The sequence below is a fragment of the Porites lutea genome, chromosome 2, assembly GCF_958299795.1.
Source record: "Porites lutea chromosome 2, jaPorLute2.1, whole genome shotgun sequence".
NCBI classification, from domain to species: Eukaryota; Metazoa; Cnidaria; class Anthozoa; order Scleractinia; family Poritidae; genus Porites; species Porites lutea.
In genome coordinates this window covers 32,644,264-32,663,032 of record NC_133202.1, presented here as the reverse complement: position 1 = coordinate 32,663,032, position 18,769 = coordinate 32,644,264, and the positions used below count along the sequence as shown (strand labels likewise).

The window sequence follows — 18,769 nt, the reverse complement described above, 5'->3', positions numbered from 1 at the left end:
AGTAGCTTGGCTGCTACACTGATCCTAGTTCTTGTCATTTTCCTCGCAGTTTTGATTTCTTTGCTCTTAAATAGTGTCTTTAGTTGCAGAGGAGTGGAAGGAAAAGTATCTCTTTAGTCTTTAACTCGTAACGGTTCGTACTCGTCAGGGGCACCCAACGAGAATATAGCCGGTTCAAAACCACTAAACATAGCATTGTTAAACGTATTTTAGTATTTAAACGGTAGATATAGACATTTTTATCCGCTAAAAATTCTTCATCTGTTCGGATTTCCTAGCTAAAGTCTAGTGATCCGAAAATTATAGGGATCAAAACTTACCTTTTTGAAAATTTCAGCCCGAAAAAAGGCTCCTGAAAATTCTAGGTGACCTTTTTAGGGTAAAAATCCGTTAAAACTGGGCAATTATACCATTTTCTAGATGTTCGAAAATCCTAGGAGAGGCTGGCAAGCAAGAAATTTTACAAATGTTTCGAAAATTATAGATCTCAAATCGTCTTCCGAACAGATTTTTTCCGAAAATTGACGTTGGGCCGGCCCCTGACTCAACATAAAATTATCTCGAATTTGAACCGCAACAAATCATCTAGGAAACCGGGCCAGCGCGGTCAACAGGGCTCACGTGAAGTGGCCTTTAGAAGACCACTACCAAGGCTCGAATGCTGTATACCACTCCGGTGAGGGAAATATTTACATGATAATGGAACGACTTTCATTCTGGGACGAGTTCATTCCATCCCCATATATTTCTCTTTGTTTATTTACATGATACAAAAGAGACAGTTCATCACCTTTCAAGTCATGCATTTTTAATTGATTTTCTTCCGGTTTTCAATCCGATTGAAATTCTCGTTCTGGTATGAAGTTTCACTAGTTCTGGCTTTAAGTAAATTGAAAACGAAATTCATTTCGAACTGAAAAGTCGCAAACCGTGTGGTCCAGAAGAGCGGCGCACGCATATCTGGCGCGAAAACTAAGTCAACGAAAAAAGCCTTCCTCGGGTAACCCACTCGATTTTATCACGTGAATGCAGTACTAATTTTATTCTAGAACGAAACCCATACCGAAATAAAGGCCATTCCAGTATCATACATGTAAAGCAGCCCATAATACGTAAATCATTTCACTTTTATCAGAAGGGTATCCAATTTAATCAAACTTAATTAAACAATACTAGGCCGTACATTTATAAAACATTTTAACAAATTTTTTCTCTTGAGTCATGTACTGTACTTGACGTCACCTCCTTTTAAACAATATATCAGTGTCTTTAAAGTTTAGACTGTGGTGTTTATAATGGAATAGTACTTTATTAAAATCTACTTTTTATTTTTACCAGCTCAATATATTTATCTACTTTCTTTTGAAAATTTTTTTCCAATAACGACAAAAAAGGCTAATCTGGAAAGACAGAGTTTTCCACCGTTTTAAATTCATAATAATTGTAAAAATTCAGTATAAGTTTAGAATTTCTTCAGCTGGGCAGCAATGATATAAAAGCTATAGTTCTGTTTCATATTTCTGTGCAAGCGGTTGCTTGAGCGGCATAGCACAAGAGGGCTTCTTATAGCGCTCTTTAATCTGATTTTCTTGACCATTTGGATACTGCTGCTGCTGCTGCTGGTGGTGCGGCTGCTTAGTATGATGAAAAGTATTAGAAACGCCACTACAGCGACTTTCTAAGAGACAATTGCCTCTGCTTGGAATAATATCTCGACTAGCTTGGTTCGAAGACAGCAGTGATTCTTCTTCGCTCTTTTGGCGGGAAAATAGGTGCGAACGCGGAGAGCTATGCCTGTGCGTGTTTTTCTTGAGAGACTTGCCATTGGAGACATTTTGCAGCTCAGCTTGCTTTTGGCGTCGGTGGCTAAAACTATTGTCATATAAAAGTTGTTCATCGTAACAGCAGTTGCCATTTAAATTCGCTACCTTTAATGGCTGTCTTAGAATACCGCTCTCTAGACTATCCACATCTAACGAAAGGTAGTTGTCATGGGGATCGGAGGAAGTCAAACTACCTTTGTCTCTCGCTGATTTGTAAGCGTTCTCTTCGGACGATTCTTTGCTGAAGCTTTTCACATCAATCTCTTCGTTGCAAGGAGAGATGTCTGGAGAGTGTTCAATCGTTGAGCTTATGTCAGATATAGAAGCTGTAGAATCGCTATTTGAATCTCCTAATTGTTTGTCTTCTGTTAACAGTGGCTGGTTACACTGTACGTCAGCTCTGCATTGCGCCACTTCCTGACAGCGTTTAGTAGGGTTAGTAGTGTTTTTGTTTTTGTCGCTGTAGGTGGCAGTGACGTCAGCGGCAGTTAGGACGTCATATAAGACCTCCTTAAGTTTCAGAATTTGCTGCTCCGTGCTGAATTGTTTACAGCCAGGAAAAGGTACAAGGTCAATGAGCCCAAGATCAATATCTTCAAAATCCTTCCGCTTTTCGGATTTTTCTTTTTCCATGTCCGCGTTTTCCGAGTTCCAAGTGGAGCTGCCATTGCTTATATCTAACCTGTCAGTCTCGGCGTCACTGTAAATCTCTAAAGAAGGTGAATCGCGGCCATCGTGAGATACAGTATGGTAATTTCTTGCCGGATAAGGGCTTGCTTCAAGCTGCAGGATCTCGGGTTCGGCAGGACTTGGCGGGCGAAGCTCGATGGTATCTGAATTGGGTACTTCATGACAAAAAGGCACTTTTAGACACTTGCAAGGATAAAACAAGTTCTGTTTCACAATAAGCACAAGGATTGCAATAACGAACACGGCTAGAATAACGCTAAGTATGATAAGCACAAGTTGTTGGTTGGCGTTTTCGCGAATAGTTATGTATCTCCTAGTTGCCTCTATGACAATTACGTGTGGTTGAAGACTTTCTTGGGTGTGTGTTGTTGACCTCTTCTGAGGTTCTGTGGTTGCAGTGCTGTCGTGCAGAGTGCCTGCCAAGTTAGAGGTAACTGTACTGACCCGAATGTTGTTAGTACGACCTTTCCCACCAGATGGTCCAGTGGATGAAGTGCTTGGAGACTTTGCTGTTTGCTTGGTCGATTCTAGGCCTGTTGGATTAGGTGTGGTGAAACTGCCATTTGGTGCAAAGTCGGTCGTGGTTGTTCTAATAGTAGTTGAGCCGTAACATTCAAGACTTCCTAAAACGTAATAAGATTTCGCGCTAGTTCCATCTACGCTAAATAACAACTTTTTTACCGGGAGGTGTTGTAAATTTGTTAGATATCCATCATCCGTATGCCACTTATTGTCAGTGGTGTCGCAATTGCACACCTTGTTTCTTTCGACGCACGTTCCATTCATTCCGCATGCGCACTTCATACTCCCTTCAGATGAACCTGACCAGTAATCCTGCAATTGTCCGTCACGTGATACCCAGCGTGCTCCTCGGCCCGACTCAAGATCAAAAGTTTTAGGCGAATCAAAAATTACTGAGTTATAGCATTTGTACAGAAGATATTGCCTGCAGAGCGTGCTGCTTGCTATTAGGTCCCTAATGTTTTGGTCATTAGAATTCTCATAGATGATCTCGTGCTGATAATATTTACCGTCACGATTGTTTCGAGCTGCGATAACTTTATTTCTATGTCGGGTATGAAAAATCACCGTTGAAGGACCTCTCATGTTTGTCATATTGCAATAGACTGCAAAAGGCTCTGAATGTCGAGGATTTATTCTGTAATATGCATTAGTCCTTTTACCCGCAGCATACCAATCAGCACATGACTGCATAAAAAACGCCGGCTTCTCGCATTTTGTACCCGTAAAATCAGTTCCCGAGCAGTCGCAAACGCTTTGGTTCCATTGCTGTGAGCACCTACCACGGTTTCTACAAGGGTTAGGAACACAGAGGTCTGGGAGCGAACACTCATTCCTGCATACTTGGGTTCGGCATAAATTTCGCAAACTGATATTCTGTCCCTGTACGATAAGATCACGCATACATCCGACAAAACCATTTTTCCCCCATTCATTGCCTCCGGCAAATACCACGGAACTAGTTACAAAAGAACCATCACAGTCAGAAGATGACTCTTTGTTATCCACTGTAAGCGTGACTCTTTTTGAGCTAATATCAACAGTCACAGAATGCCACATTCCATCATCTATCATCAATCCAACTTGAAGTGGAACCGAAGCGAATTCCAGTTTGACTATACCAGAATCTAGGAACAGTTTTATGTTAGCGCCGTTTTTTACCGTTGCTCGCTGATGTAACAAGATTCCTTGCCCGATGTACGTGCGGAACTTGACGCTATAGGAAGCAGTGTTCATTACTGGAACATTCACCTTGATGAAGGATTTGGGTTTTTTAAAAGTTATTGGATTATATCCCTCAGAGGCTATGTTACAGCCAGGAGTTAGTTTTCCAGAAACAGATGCATTTCCCTTTCTTGCCAAATCGAGGAGGTTTATACCATTAATCTTAACGTGTTGGTTATCCAGGCACCCTTCAAATGGAACATAGGGAAGAATCTCTCTTAAATACCAGTGTCTTTTTCTTCTTTGAATAAGGTCAACATCTCCAACGTAGAAAGTCTGATGCGCAAAACGCCTGGAATAAAACCCAGGTATTTCGATGAGCTTTTTGTCGACATCCACGTAGAGAGTGAGCGTGCTGCCGTTTGCCTCCATTTGCTTTATTTCTACTTGGTGCTCACTATTGTCTGCCAGGTCCGTTTGTCCAATGACATAGCCGGTGGTCACGTTTCGCATGTTCCCCGCAAAGAGGGAATACCTGGAGGATGAACAAAACAAAACGTTTAGGCCTGCAAACATCAACAAACTTATAGGGCATGCAATAACGTCATTTCCACGACCTTCAAGTCATGGTAAGTCTTAGAAGGGGTGTCTGAGTGTGAGCATAAACAATTCAAAATTGTATTCGTTTTATTAAATCGCGGTTTGCGAGTGCAAACCGTCCTTTTCTCGGGCTTATTGTCTCGTGGCTAATAAGCATGCAAACGCTCCTTTGTCCCGACTTGCCGTGTTTAATCAGTATCCTAATTCGAATTCGGATACAGAAAAAATATCGTCCTGCCGTTTACGTTCGGCCCTTTGAGAAAGCCAAATTTGCTCATTACTCGTCATAGTTTATAAGCAGGGACGTCAAAGAAATTTACAGAAAAGCGCTGGACTTGCAGAGATATTGTTTTGCTTCATATTAAGAGCTATTGTTCCTTGAAGTTCTCACTGTCGTCTACGTCGTAGTTTCGGGTTCCTAATGACGGTGACTCGTCGTTGTACACTTTCCGAGAGGGCCCCAAAACGTATATCAGACTGAGAAATCAGTGACAAAAAAGTTCTTTAGGAAGAAAGCAACAATCAAGGTCAGACACAATTCACTTCAGTCACGACCTGTCTATTTCCTAAGCATAAATAATATATTTGAAGAAATCAATCGAATCAAACTCTTATTAAACAAACAGAAAATTAAAGCAAAACTGATTCTGTTCACGTAAACCGACATCTCTTTGGAAAGTACTGAAATGGTGTTTGCGGCTGAATGGATCATTAACCGACTCTGCAAGATTTGGGAAATTCACTATGGACATGAGCCGGTTTAGGCATAAGCAAAAACCTAAGCAAAACCGCATAAACTAAAACAATTTGATGAGCCTTGCGTTTGCCCCCGCTACCACTGTTGTTATAGACCCTGCTCCTTAGGGGTTCTTTAGTACTGAATTAGGTTGGTGTGTGCTACCGGGTATAGGAAGAAACCATGTTCATTTGTATTTTGTTCAGTACCCTATTTTAGACTTGAAATCAAATATCCATTCCCTATACCAGATTTAATATTAACGAGAAACTATAACTCCTCAAAGATACCTTATTCTGGAATAAAACTCTCTGTTTTTAACTCTTTTTGTTTATACCCTCTACCCTCAAAGACGGCGAAGGCACAAAGCCATTCAGGTTCTATTATTCATGAGGATACTTCCCAGGCCGTAGAAGTCTGTTTTGAACAAACTTAAAATTTTGTGCTACTTGCATGGCACGAAGAAAAAACAGGCAGAACGTTAAAGCAAAATTGGTCCACAACCGAGTTTCGTTTTTCTTATTGCAAGAATCCAATAAAAGCAATAATCATAGATTAATACCATCAAGGCTACATGTCTAAAGAAATCTGGAAACAAAACCAAGAAATCGTGTCCTTGTACGGTACGTGTAGTAAAAGCACAGAGGCTTTGAAAAATTTTTGTTTTTAATAGTGCTTGCAGTTTAAGGATATATTACTAAGTACAAAAACAGCCGGCGTTCTGTGTGCTGTCTAAATGCGGCTGATCTAGTATTCAAATTCTAGTCTGTGTTTATTCACATCATGAAAGTGAATGCAACATAAAGTGAGAACGAATCTGTTATGATCTACCAATTATTACGCGTTCGATCAAATGAATAGATATCGAAGTGTACAGGTACGTAAGTGTACCATCAGTGACTAAGACGTTTCAGACAGCAAAAAACACCTTCTCTTTTCAGTCAGACTTTTCAAAAAATGTTTATTTTTTATTGTAACATTACTCGATGACTTACATTTCGGGAACAGGACACTCCATATGAATATTTCATGACGGGTCCACCGAAATGGGCATGCGCAAATCTTCGGAGACGCAGGTGCAAACGATGGATTTCTTCGAGAGCACACAATAAACTTTTCTCTGTAATTAGCTTCCTACTGAATCTGTTCCTACAACAATGCCTGTGGATCGACTACGGCGTTTTGTAACTACGGGCCAACTATGCACGGCTTGTTCAATGAGTTGATCGGCGAAAGTAACGGAATGATGGAGGAAAAACCTTATTATAGCTGGATAACTCTCAGAGGGGCGTCCTTGACGCAGAAGCCGCAAAAAACAAATTACGAGAGTTACTATTGAGAAGTTTTTGATTTTGCAGCTTACACATAATCGCAAATAAAGTAAACGGAAATCTTAAACAGCAAATGAATTTCGATTTTACGACCAAATAATCAAAAGTAATGAAAATAATTCTCCTTCCGACAAAAACGTCAAACATTGGACCAGAGCAACGCGCGGTATCCTTGACAGAATTTCAAAACCACTCTCCTTAGACTAAATTTTAGAAGAATGTTAAGGGTCAGAGCTTCCTACAAACACGGAGAGATCATGCAGGGCTCACTAACAATTTAAATGTAGTTCGAACCCATTAAAAAGGAAGATTGATCGATCACGGATGCATTCTCATTTTCTTAAAACTGATATAGTCTACCGGTTTTTGGTAGGGAGGAGTAATAGAATTTTAAACTTAACATTTTTATCCTTTTTCATCTGAATAATTTCAATTTTTGAAATTACACTTTTCCCAGCAGAAGTCTGCACAAATTCAACCAGATATTAAAAAATAATTATAGCGTAATATAAAATTAAGTCTCTTGCTCGGCACCATAAAAAAATGAAAGAATTGTTTCCTTGACAAATAGCTTGGACAGCCGAGAACCCTTCCAGACGATATCGTCTTCGTTTTCTTCTCTCTTTAACAAAAACGCGCTCGAATGAAATAAAACAATTATTCGCCTATGACAGGAGGTGTGTCAGGCTTTCCGAGAACTGTTATTGGCAAAAATGTCGTTGCTTGTTTTTTCTTTTTTGAAAAAGAGGAATCAAAATCGCACTTCACAGCGAACATATGCTTAGATGTAAACTAAGATAAAGAAGCAATAACTGTCCTAAGAAGCTCACCTGATTTTGCCTCGCAGGAGCTCCAGTGTTATGAAGTCGCCTTCGCGGCTTGCAGCGTGAAAAAGTATTCCAGAAGCTTTAATCGTCTTGAAAACGATGACGATATCGTCTGGAAGGGTTCTCGGCTGTCCATTGTAAGAGTAGGTCACGTACGATGCACCGTCAAAGTTCGTGAACACTTCTCCCTGTCCGCACGAAGAAATCACTACAAGAAATAACCAACAGAACGACGATGCGAAGGTAAACATTTTGCGCGGGTGCCTTCCGAAAATCCAACCCTGCTCCTCTTTGCAGTGAACATCCACATCAACAGCTGCTCCGTGGCTGTGTCTAAATTTCGAGCCTTCCTGCCTCCCGACCTCGCATCCTTATTTATATCATCGAGCAGCTTTTCAATGTCCGCGCATAATCGGTGTCCTTTGATTGTTAAGACCGGACCAGCATGTTTTCGGGCTAGAAAAGAAAAGAGATATTATACGGTTCAGTTGTAACAAAGCATATTGTACGTTTAATCTCGCCCAGTTACAAAGAGAAGAACACTGTTCCATTTGTCTATTTCAAATTTAATTATCCCAGTTAGCCGATTTATTGATCTATCCAAAAGCTCAGGCAGCGCTGAGAGCTATTGAAAATTACCATATTCACTGGTCTCTGCTCAGAAGGCGGCGAGTTTACCACTGTAAAAGAATGCACCACAACAGGGACTAAAACAGATTACAAGTCGTGATAAGTTCTCTTTTGGGTATTTTGTCCACCTTTCTCTAAAGCTGACGTTTTGTGAATGAATAATTACCAAATCAATCGGCCAGAAGGACAGGGATTGTGGGCATTCTGGATGCTAATTGGACTAGAATACCCAGTAATTGTCACATTCGAAAACAAGTGTGTGTTTTTTGATACTCGTATATCCGTCCAAAATCTTCAGCGAGGAGACCTAATATCTGGGCTATGACAGCCAAGGGAAATATTGAAACAATTCATCAAACAAGGTCCAAACAACGAACAGGAACACTCTTTTCGTTTATTTTACTAATTATCCAGCCTACAATGTTTCTTGTTAATTTTTCAGGGTATATAGAGGAGAATCGATCCATCCGTCGCTGTTGTGTTCGGCGTTGTTGCCAAATATGCACTTAAAACACAGACACACAAAGACAGAATCTATTTCTGTCATTGGTTTAAAAACAAAATAAAAGAACTTGCTATGTCCATTGTTTCTATGTGTTGGAGATTTTCTATTGCCTAGAGGAGTTTCTCAGTTCTTACTTGACGATTAATTAAAATGAATCCCGTTTCTAACCGAGAAATGCGGTATCATATTGAAAAGTGAATTGTAAAGTTAAAATCTCCACTACTGGGAATAAATCCCGCAAGTTTGAAGTGGCTTAAAAGAATATTAGAAAACTGTAAAGACAAAAAGAATTTTTTCGACAACTTGGTTATCTCGTGGTCTTTGAATCTCGGAGTTGATGTTAATTTTAGTGCACCGTTTGTCTAGTTATAACTGAAGTAACCCACTGGGTATCAACCAGATAATTTAAAACAAATTCCAGTTTCTGGAGCGACAGGTGACAGATCCCCCTCCAATATTTTGACATTCTTGTTTCATCTTCTCTTAGTAATTAAGAAACTACTTTTATTTACCCAAGCGATTCATGGCCTACCAATTAAATCGTTTTTAAGGTATTTTGGAACAATGCCTTAATAACCCATCTCTGTCAGCGTAATAACATTATTCAATAGCGACTCGGGCTTAATTGTCTTGCCCTTCGTTATTCGGTTTATGCGCGTCTCAATGAAAAAATTACTTTTGCAAGAATTGAAATGCAAACTTATTCCACCGATCGGGGTAGCGGTCAACTGCTAATAACTTGCGCTTTAAGTAATGGCGGACAGATGAATTTGGGTACGTGTTAGTTTGTCCGCAACCTGCTCCGACATTAAAAATTTATCCCTCACCACGTGGGTACATAAAACTTGCGAAATACGCTGGTATGTGGTCTGTAACTCCCGGATCAAGGGAACAAGGCTGAACAATCCATGATAAAAGAAGATTACGTGCACTTAATTGTATTTCGAGTGTTTTTGCCACGTGCCACCTTTATTGTACTCACAATCATTGAGCGTTCGAGGGTCTTCTATCTAAACAGTCCATTGTCGAGTCAAACAATGAAGAAAGCTTAGTGAATTTGTGGTTCCACTGTTCAGATCACCAAATCGTACATCACCTTAGTTTGCATTAGATGACATTGGCCTTATTCTGGTTCATTCACCTGTATGATATGTATCTTAACGATCGGGCTCCTTTTCCGTCTTTACAATGCCAAGTCTAGTACTATCGAATGAAATATCGACGATACAGTTCCTCGTATTTACATGAAAAAGTATTCATGATTTTTCAAATTACACTTTATATTGTCGTGAATTTAATCTCGAAGACCGTCTTCACACGCAAAAAAGGTTCTCCTCTCCGAGATTTCATGGGACTTAATGACAGTTGAAAAAAGCTCAAGCAAGAAATCTAAAGTACAAATCTAAATCCTTCCTACAACGCAACGTCTCGACTCAAACTTTTGTCCTGGAGTTTTGTCATCCTGTTGACGTTATCAGGGAACAAGCACTGAAAATATCAAGGATTTAGGACATAGCTGTAAGGAGTATTCAGTTGTTTATACTAAATAAAATGACCTCCCACACGGGACCAAGTAAATATGAATCCCGTTGCTGAATGTTTATATATAACTTTATACTTATTTCACTTTTTGAAGATTGTTTATCAGCTAAGATTAATTGCCGTAATAATAGTAACATTCTGAGGTTTGGTTTGAGCTTAGTCGCTATATAGAAGCAAAAATACCATTTGTCCCGGTTTCAGTACTCCTGAACAGTCAAAAGTTATGCCTTGACTAACCCTATTCTTAGAAAATGCTTTTCTTTGAAAAGAAAAAAAAAGAAAAATTAGAATACAGCACAAATGGGTAAGGGGGGTTAATTCAAGGAAAATGGCCACATGGGGAGCAGACACAACCCTCGCGTGCCAAATATTATCACAGAGATAAGGTTGGCAAAAACCGTTCTCGCTTTGGCGTCGGCGAGGATCATATTTGAAAGCCTTGAAGATAACGGAAGCCTTTCTGTCGGAGTTTTAGGGGAAAAAATACTTTGTCGAAAGAATTCTGGGCCCATACTACAATCACTGAAATTGATCAGATTCTTATCAGGCGATGGAAACCATACTGTATGCTTTGGGAAACAAGAGCAGATTAAATGGACATTGAAATTTTTATTTTGTGTGTAGATGAATTAATAGATGGGATTCTGGCGAGCAAGGTTGTATCTTTTTGTAATCCATTAGCAAACATATACATTTCAGTGTACGGCAAAATTAAAAATTTGATTTCTTGCCGGCTGGTTTTAGCGTAAAAGATAATTAATCTTCTTGTCAGTGATAAGTTGTTTCGTAGTGCCCAGTCTGAAGTACTGTTTTGCCCCTGATCATGTTTAAAATGCTGAGAAAGAAAACGGTCCTTTGAAAAAATGCTTCGACTGGAAATGAAGTGCACCAATGCGCGCTGAAAATGAAAGAGCAACAATAAAATGAATCGAAAGTTACGTTTAAAATTGCGAAAGAAAATAGCACCGTGAAATGAAATGTTAGCTCTAACCGGTTGATCAGAACTGGCGTTACCATCGATGAAGCTGCAGACTTTAATTTCAAAAACTCTTTAAAAGAAAGACAATTTTCTTAGTAGTACAACTGAAGTAGTAATCTTATGAAGGCTGAAGGCCGAGCAAAAACTAATAATAAGTTTATAGTAAATGCATAGTATGAAGGCGTTACGAGAGCCGGAATCACAACAACTGTAAAGCACTTGATTGAACTCGATGAATTAAAAGCTATTATATCATTCGTAATCGGCCTAAACAGCAAGAAAGAGCTAATCCTACAAAAGAGACAAAAGAAAAAATGAAAGCGCCAAATATTTTCTAAATTGCATCCGCATTACAGCGACGTACGAATAGACAAAAGATAGTCAAGAGAAAATTGAACTAAAAGCACCTGTTTTCGCACGAATACCAAAATTCAAGGTCACTGACTTACCGGAACATGAGCGAAACTTCTTGGTAAGAGAAAAGGGAGAAAGACAACATCAGCTTTCCAAACGGGGTAGTTAAAAGGGGCTTTGCATAGCACACAAATTTTTCTCTGTTCGTTATAATCAGAAAGCAGAAGGCGACGCAATGTCTTCGAGATCACTTATTGACAATTAAAGTAGTTCATATTTTACCACTATGATTTTTCCGTGGTCACCTGGCGTTCGATAGGCTATAGTGCCAAGTATCTTGTCACCCAAGAGGCGTCCCCATTTAACAAGTAGCTTATTTCCAATCTGATTCCCTGATTATATGTTTGCAAATGACTGAGAAGTAAGGAATCTTTAAGTTAACACCAAGCCGGAGTAGCTCGCCTTCTAAAGAGATTCAAGCTGTTCAAAAAAGATCAAGATCTGTTAGAACTTTGCGAAACTCTGTAATTCAGAGTTAGCGGTTACAAAGTGCGTGGGCAAAAATTGAAGTATCGGCTTCGGGTTCATTTAGTTGTTTGAGACTACTTACGCTGGGTATTCGGAGATCTCCAAAGACGAAATTTTCAGTTCGGAGCGAGCGCTTGGACAGAAGAGTTTGGATCGTCCACCTGTACTAAAACGCGAACTATTTTCAGTATGGAGCGTTTATGGATTAGAGAGACAAGGAGTCTCTCTCTAAGTGTCAGCAATTACACGAATTAATGGTGAATTGCTCTCACTAAAAGCGTAGGTCAAGAAAAGGAAGGGTCGTGTTTAGAAATTGGAACTAATGTGTTTATTTAAGATGTCAAGTTTTGATCTATGCATATAGATAGTCTGTAGTGCTTGCATGTCGTGAGTTTGGCAAATGACTGATTTTATTTTAGAATTCTTAAATCATTAAAACAATAAAAAACATTGTCTAGAAAATATATTTTAACTTGAGCATTGTTCGTCAAATTGTACTTGTAGAGTGGAATAGTTACTTTGTTAATGTATTCGCTCCTATAATCTTCTTTGTCTTATTTCAAATTAACTTACAGTACTTACAGTCTTCCTATTCATGACTTTACATTCTCCTATTCCGATTATTTGTTTTATTCCGCATTTAGGTATGGCCCCATGTTAGAGAATATAATCCAAGACAGTCTTGGATTCTGGAATCCACACTGGTTTAAGTCTAGCCTCCCCGCAGAAGGGAGAAATGAATGCGTGACGAACGAACTCCAAAGGACGTCTGCGGGGAGGCTACGTTTCAGTCTTTGTCCGTGGAACTTGGAGTGCGGATTTTCCAATCGTTAATGGGATTCCGGATTCCCGAGCGGTATTTCAAGATTCCAAAGGGCTGAATTCCGAATTCCACAAGCAAAAGTTTCCTGGATTCCGAATTCCACAAGCAAAAATTTCCCGGAATCCGCAATCCGGATTTCCGTACATGGGGCGATAGGTAGACTTTTCGAGACTTTCAAAACCTCCGGCGACTTCGTCGCTTGCTTAGTCGCTTTTAAAAAGCTCGCCCCGCTCGCTAAGAAACTCCTGAGGTTGACTTGTAGCAAGTCTAGGCGATGGGTAATTTCAACAGACACCGTATCTTGCTGGTTCAACGCTTTGATTCTTAATTCAGGTCAGACTACCCACATATGAACAGCACATGGGTTAAATAGTCGTCGTCACCGGTACGAGAGGCCTTCATCTTTGTCATCATGATGAGTTGCCAGTTACCGTTACATTGCACTGAGTGATCATGAGACTTAGGAAAATTGCTCATTTCAATTTGTACCACAAATCGCTCTAAACTCCGAAAGTCATATAGCTACAGTTTCAGTTCAGTAGAATTCAAAACCTATTTTCAGATCTAAACATACCATTTCCTGGCTGTTCTCTCATCTAATCTTCAAAAATCGTGCACGTGTTTTTGTCACGTAACTGACTTAGATACTAAAGTAGAGCCAAAACAGCAAAGCAAGACCTACATATACGTATCTTAACAACGTATGTCTAAAAGACCACCCTTGAGAAAAGACCAATATGCGTAACGACATTATAATGTAGAACACATATCTGTGAAAAGGTTACCCCCCTCCCCGCCCCCGCCCCCCCCAGACATTTACTATGCGTAAGATCGCGCACATCGTTCACCGGTTTTCTCTGACTGAGAACATATCTGTGTATATAGTTAACTAAGGAGCAACCTGTGTGGAAAATGATAATACAGGGGCGGATCAAGGATTTTTTTTAGGAGGGGTTGCACTTGTCTCTTGCTCTACTTCAACACCAATAAACCACATAGTTTTTTGTTTTTTGCAGAATAACAATTGTATTAGAAAACCGCAGGTCATGTCAGGGGAGGGTGCGCTCCCCCTGCACCCCTACACCCTCCCCCTAGATCCGCCCTGTAATAGCGAGGTTCCACGGTAATTGGCATGAGGTCACATGCAGGTTTTATTAGACTTAACTTACGTTGCTCTTTGCGGCATCGATAATATTAGATATGCCGGCTGCAAAAAAGTCTGCTTATAGTTATATCAATGAAAAGCTGCATGGAATTTAATAATACTCATGCAAGGCTTAACATTCCCAGGCGAAATATTTGTAGCTCAGGTCTTTTTAGTCTGCAAATCTTTCCTCGAGAGTAAGGTGTCAAAGTAGAGAAAACATCCATGCAGAACTGAATTTTGTGCAGCCTCCTTCGTAAAACGTATACTGAAGTTGGTTGTACTCAGGGGAAACATGTGCTAAGAGGTGATACACTAACAGAATGCGAAATGTCCTTGAGTCTTATGGATAAATTTTCCATCTACGCAACTAAAATAGACAAAACATTGGTATCTGCTCACCAATGGCCCAGGGGTACCGCTTTAAAAAAACGAGAGCGGGTTGAACCCTCCTTGCTAAGATACACCTACCTGTATGTGAGAATACTACGCTGCTGCTTTCTTCTTCATTGTGTTACAACTGTATACCAACACCTGATCATAATTTCCTTGTGCATGCGCTATACATATTAGCTAGTAATTGGTAAAAGTTAAACGCTAAAGGCATTAACAGTTTTTTACTAAATATCCGACAGAACGAAATAATTCTCCTGTTTTACGAAAGAGAGGCATTTACAGTTATGATGAATATCCCGGACGGGGGTAGAAGTCGTAACAAGAAAGAAATACAGTCTGTATATAGGGGTAGAAAAGGAACCGGGGAGGATTACTCAATGCATCAAAAAAAGGTTGAACTAAAGAATTACAACTCTCTGATTGAGTCAAAGTGGAAAAAGTGGATTGCGGTTCTGGATTTTTGCTGAGATTTTTCAAATAATCCACGTAGAAGAAACACAATAGAGGAGCGGTCAGATTAAGATAAATGTTCACTTTGCCTTACTTTGGCTTATGATTGTTCTGTAAGTAACTAACGTCTCAGGTAAAAACTTTTAAAAAAAAGAAACGAGAAAGATGAACGGAACTGAGCAGGGAATGGAAGGAATCTCGACCTCTTTCCTGAGAATATTAGAAAGTTACCATTAGTAACGCTACTTGCTATCTTTTTAAAATGCTTAAAATTGCTTTCGCGCATCGAGTGAATTCCAAAAATAATGGTCCAGTTATGTTTGTTAGGACTATATTTAGGCATTGAAACTGCTCCCTCGGATGCATGGCAAGGAAAGACACGGAATTGAAACTGTGAAAATTGGGCCATTTTTTTTTCTGGTTTTAATGCTATACCTGCAAAAGTCAGCAAAGGAATTATCATGATTAGTGCTCCCTGATGGATTTTTTTTGTATCTTCTTCAAACTGACTCTGCAGAATTTCTTTTTTATGAGTAAAGGCACCTAAAGTCATGACTTTAGCAAAAGAATTGAGCTATAACAACGGAGCTCCTTTAATCTCAGAACCAAAAAACAACAACGACAAACAAACAAACATTTAAACGGGAAAGATCACTGACTTGTTATTATTCTGAAAAATGGTATTAATTATCACTCTTTGCGTAAGAATCCATGATACAGTCATTTATGTATCTTTTTAATCTAGATTTTCGGTAGTATACTGTTGTCTTTTAGTAAAGACGTTCAATCTGCCTTTACTTGCTGGTTTAAAGATAAAAACAATGACACTCTGACTTTTCTGATAAGTGTGGCTACTATCCGACATATCCGATTCGACACGTTTCCTTGAGCACGGGATAGTATTTCGAACGTAAGAAAGCTTCAGAACGAGCTAGAGCTGTGCTTTAGAATGTACCCAAGCGCGCAGAGGCCTAACAGTACCTTGATTTTCCTAGATAAATCTTCCTGACTCACCGTCTAGGCAGATCGAAGGTCCTCTGCTCGTAGGGTCTTGCTAGAATGGAGTACTGAAAAAAGGCCTTTTCCTACATCGGGCGATCATTTTGAATACACATGTAAGTTATTTTTCTGAAAAAGGGACACAATTGTAAAACCTCGGCGTCATGCACATACGCATCTTAAACCTACCTGAGTACCCAACCCGGGCTTTAGATCTCTCACAGTTACATAACTTGCTTTTCTTGTCCCTTTTAAATGCACTTTGACTGATTATCTATCACCTTTGCTATGCTGTAATTGTATCTCTACTTTTGGTTACTTCACAATACCTGTCTAAAAAGATATGTTCTTAATTGTACTTGAAGGATCACGACCGCCCTGTTTTGATTTCCTAAGCTTTAATTAAGAACTGGACTACTATTTTCTTGTTAAGATTGGATTTCGCGTAATAAGAGCACATTTTAAGAAAATAAACAAACAATCTTGTTTCAATATCATATATGGTTTATCGGAATCATAGACGTATGCATCGTACAGTTCATTTTGAGCCTTTGTTGTTTTCGTGCAAATCTCTTGTGGAATTCGGGTTTAAGTGATATGGTATCAGTTTTTGACAAGGACGATTAGACATTGTTTGCAGTGTAGGAAGTGAAAAAAAGAAAGCAATAAAAAAATATAAGCATTTAATATGGCTATTTTTTTTTATAAATTTCTTTGCACAGCCTGTTTGCAACGGTTGCATTTCTCCTTAAAGAAGTGGATACTATAAATTCTAGATGGTTTGAACAGCAAGGTGTCCGCTTTATCGGAAAATGTTTTGAATTTATTTAAACCATCGAGAAGGACCAGCCTTTCAGGGGGGGACTCCCAAATGTGAGGGTAGGGAATGCTTGGAGTAGGGGGAAAACCAATGACCAATCTGGGCGTGACTCGGCAGCGTTTATTGAATTGACCCCATTAAAAAGAGACCACACTAAAACAGACAACCAAATAAGTCGAAGCCGTGCTTGCGACCACTTCTGTAAACTATGAGCTCCACTGAGCTACTAGCTACGACCAGCATCTTGAAATCCTGTTCACACGGTTAAAAGCTCTTGTAAGCGAACGCTCAACGGCCGTAAGCGCCCCTTTTGTGAATCTGCGGTTGGTCTCGTTGCTGTATAAACTTTTGTTTTTAAGTTCTGATAAGCCACCACTGGGTCATGCAACACCTGAATTTCCTCCTTGATCAAATTCAGTGGAAAAATAAATAAATGTATTGATAACATATAAGATACTGTACCAAGCTTTTTGCTAAAAGCTCTCGTAAGCGACCGTCCCCAATAAGTTTAACTCATGGCCTTCTCTTTCGACAGCCCACCCTCGTCAACAACGAGCCCTTTTAGTTGCAACCACTTATCATGCGTACGAAAGCTTTGATTGTATAGCGATTTTAATTTCGCTAAAGCCCTTGACATCTGAAATGCTGTCTTCAACAAACGGCGGCATTATGTTTATTTACACACATATCTCTTTTCTGACGGAAAACCTTATCCATTTCGTCTGACCACCCTTAGTGAGACCAAAATCTAACCACCAACCCTTAGCGAGATGACGAGCATGAGGTTATTTTCATAGGAGAGTCCCCCCCGGAAAACCTTCCCTCATAACAGCCATGTTCAAAAGAGGCAAACGTTTTTGTTTTCATTCAAACAGCTAGAATTCAAGTAGTTGTAACATACAAGAAGAAGGCAGCATGCACAGACTCAAAGTTGTAAAACCACACTCGGCTTCATCAACAGTTTGACCCGGATCACATGAAAAGGTTACAGCTTTTTTTTTTTTAAAAGAAAATGCTACCAGGCCGCACGCTTACTCGTCAAGCCACAACGTGTAGCCGAAGTAGATTCTGCATATGCTAGAACATATTTATGATACTGGGGAACGATCCTTCTTCTCTTTATTTTGTCAGATTTACATCCTAAGAAAGACTTAAGAAATAAGTTACCAGATGTTTTAAATGTATCTACTTAGAAGGCGGAGCAGTGTTTCAGCCGGAACTGCTGTGAACATCACAAGTGAGCTGTGTTATAAAAAATTGTCAAACTTGTGTATGTAGCACTTCTTTTAAGTGGTGAATTAAAGAGTTACTTTAAGAAAAAAAAATGGTTTGAAGTGATCGATTGACTATTCAACCGAGGCTTTCACGCCTATCAACGCTGCATGGAGACATAAAATTAAAGCTATATATTAAAATACCTGCCGTGATTCATTGGTTTTATGTACCGCAAGTTATAATGACTAACTGTGCGTTAAAATCCTTAAAGCTTACCTCCTCTTAATCACAGCACGAAATTGCTGCTATCTTTTCTTCGTCCTTCTTCAAAATACATCACCCTTTTGTTGTCCAGGAGCTTTCTACCGGACCCAAGCGTTTGAAGAGGGTTATAATCTTTCACTATGACTCGGTCTTACAAAAGAATCTTGTTGCTTCAAAGTCTTCGGTTACTAAAACAATTGTCTTAAAGGGTTAAGCTAATATAAACAGAACGTCAACACATTTTCAGCTGTAAATTGTGCAGGAACCTGATGATGCTGAAAGGTTAGCCGCGTGGCGGGGGAAGTCAAGTGGCGGGAAAATTTAGAAGCAAACATACGTGATGCGTCACGTATTTACCTACGCAGTCGTTCTCAGTTATTTCATCATTGAAACTCTTAGATATTAAAAAAAATTGATTAAACAACAG

At 39.5% G+C, this 18,769-nt stretch overlaps 1 protein-coding gene across 2 annotated transcripts; it reads right to left on the bottom strand.

The window, feature by feature from the left end:
- Positions 1 to 1,107: 1,107 nt before the first annotated feature.
- LOC140928363 (contactin-associated protein-like 5) lies at positions 1,108 to 18,535 on the bottom strand. Of its 2 annotated transcripts, none has more exons than XM_073378103.1 (3): positions 18,355 to 18,535; positions 7,697 to 8,149; positions 1,108 to 4,734 (listed from the first exon to the last, which is right to left on the bottom strand). In XM_073378103.1, exons 2-3 carry the CDS (start codon positions 7,942 to 7,944, stop codon positions 1,500 to 1,502), a joined length of 3,483 nt encoding a protein of 1,160 aa, XP_073234204.1. In that variant the 5' UTR covers positions 7,945 to 8,149; positions 18,355 to 18,535; the 3' UTR covers positions 1,108 to 1,499. The 2 variants fall into 2 exon arrangements, with proteins under 2 accessions (XP_073234204.1, XP_073234205.1); XM_073378104.1 differs by lacking the exon at positions 18,355 to 18,535 and adding an exon at positions 11,799 to 11,912.
- Between the last annotated feature and the right edge of the window lie 234 nt (positions 18,536 to 18,769).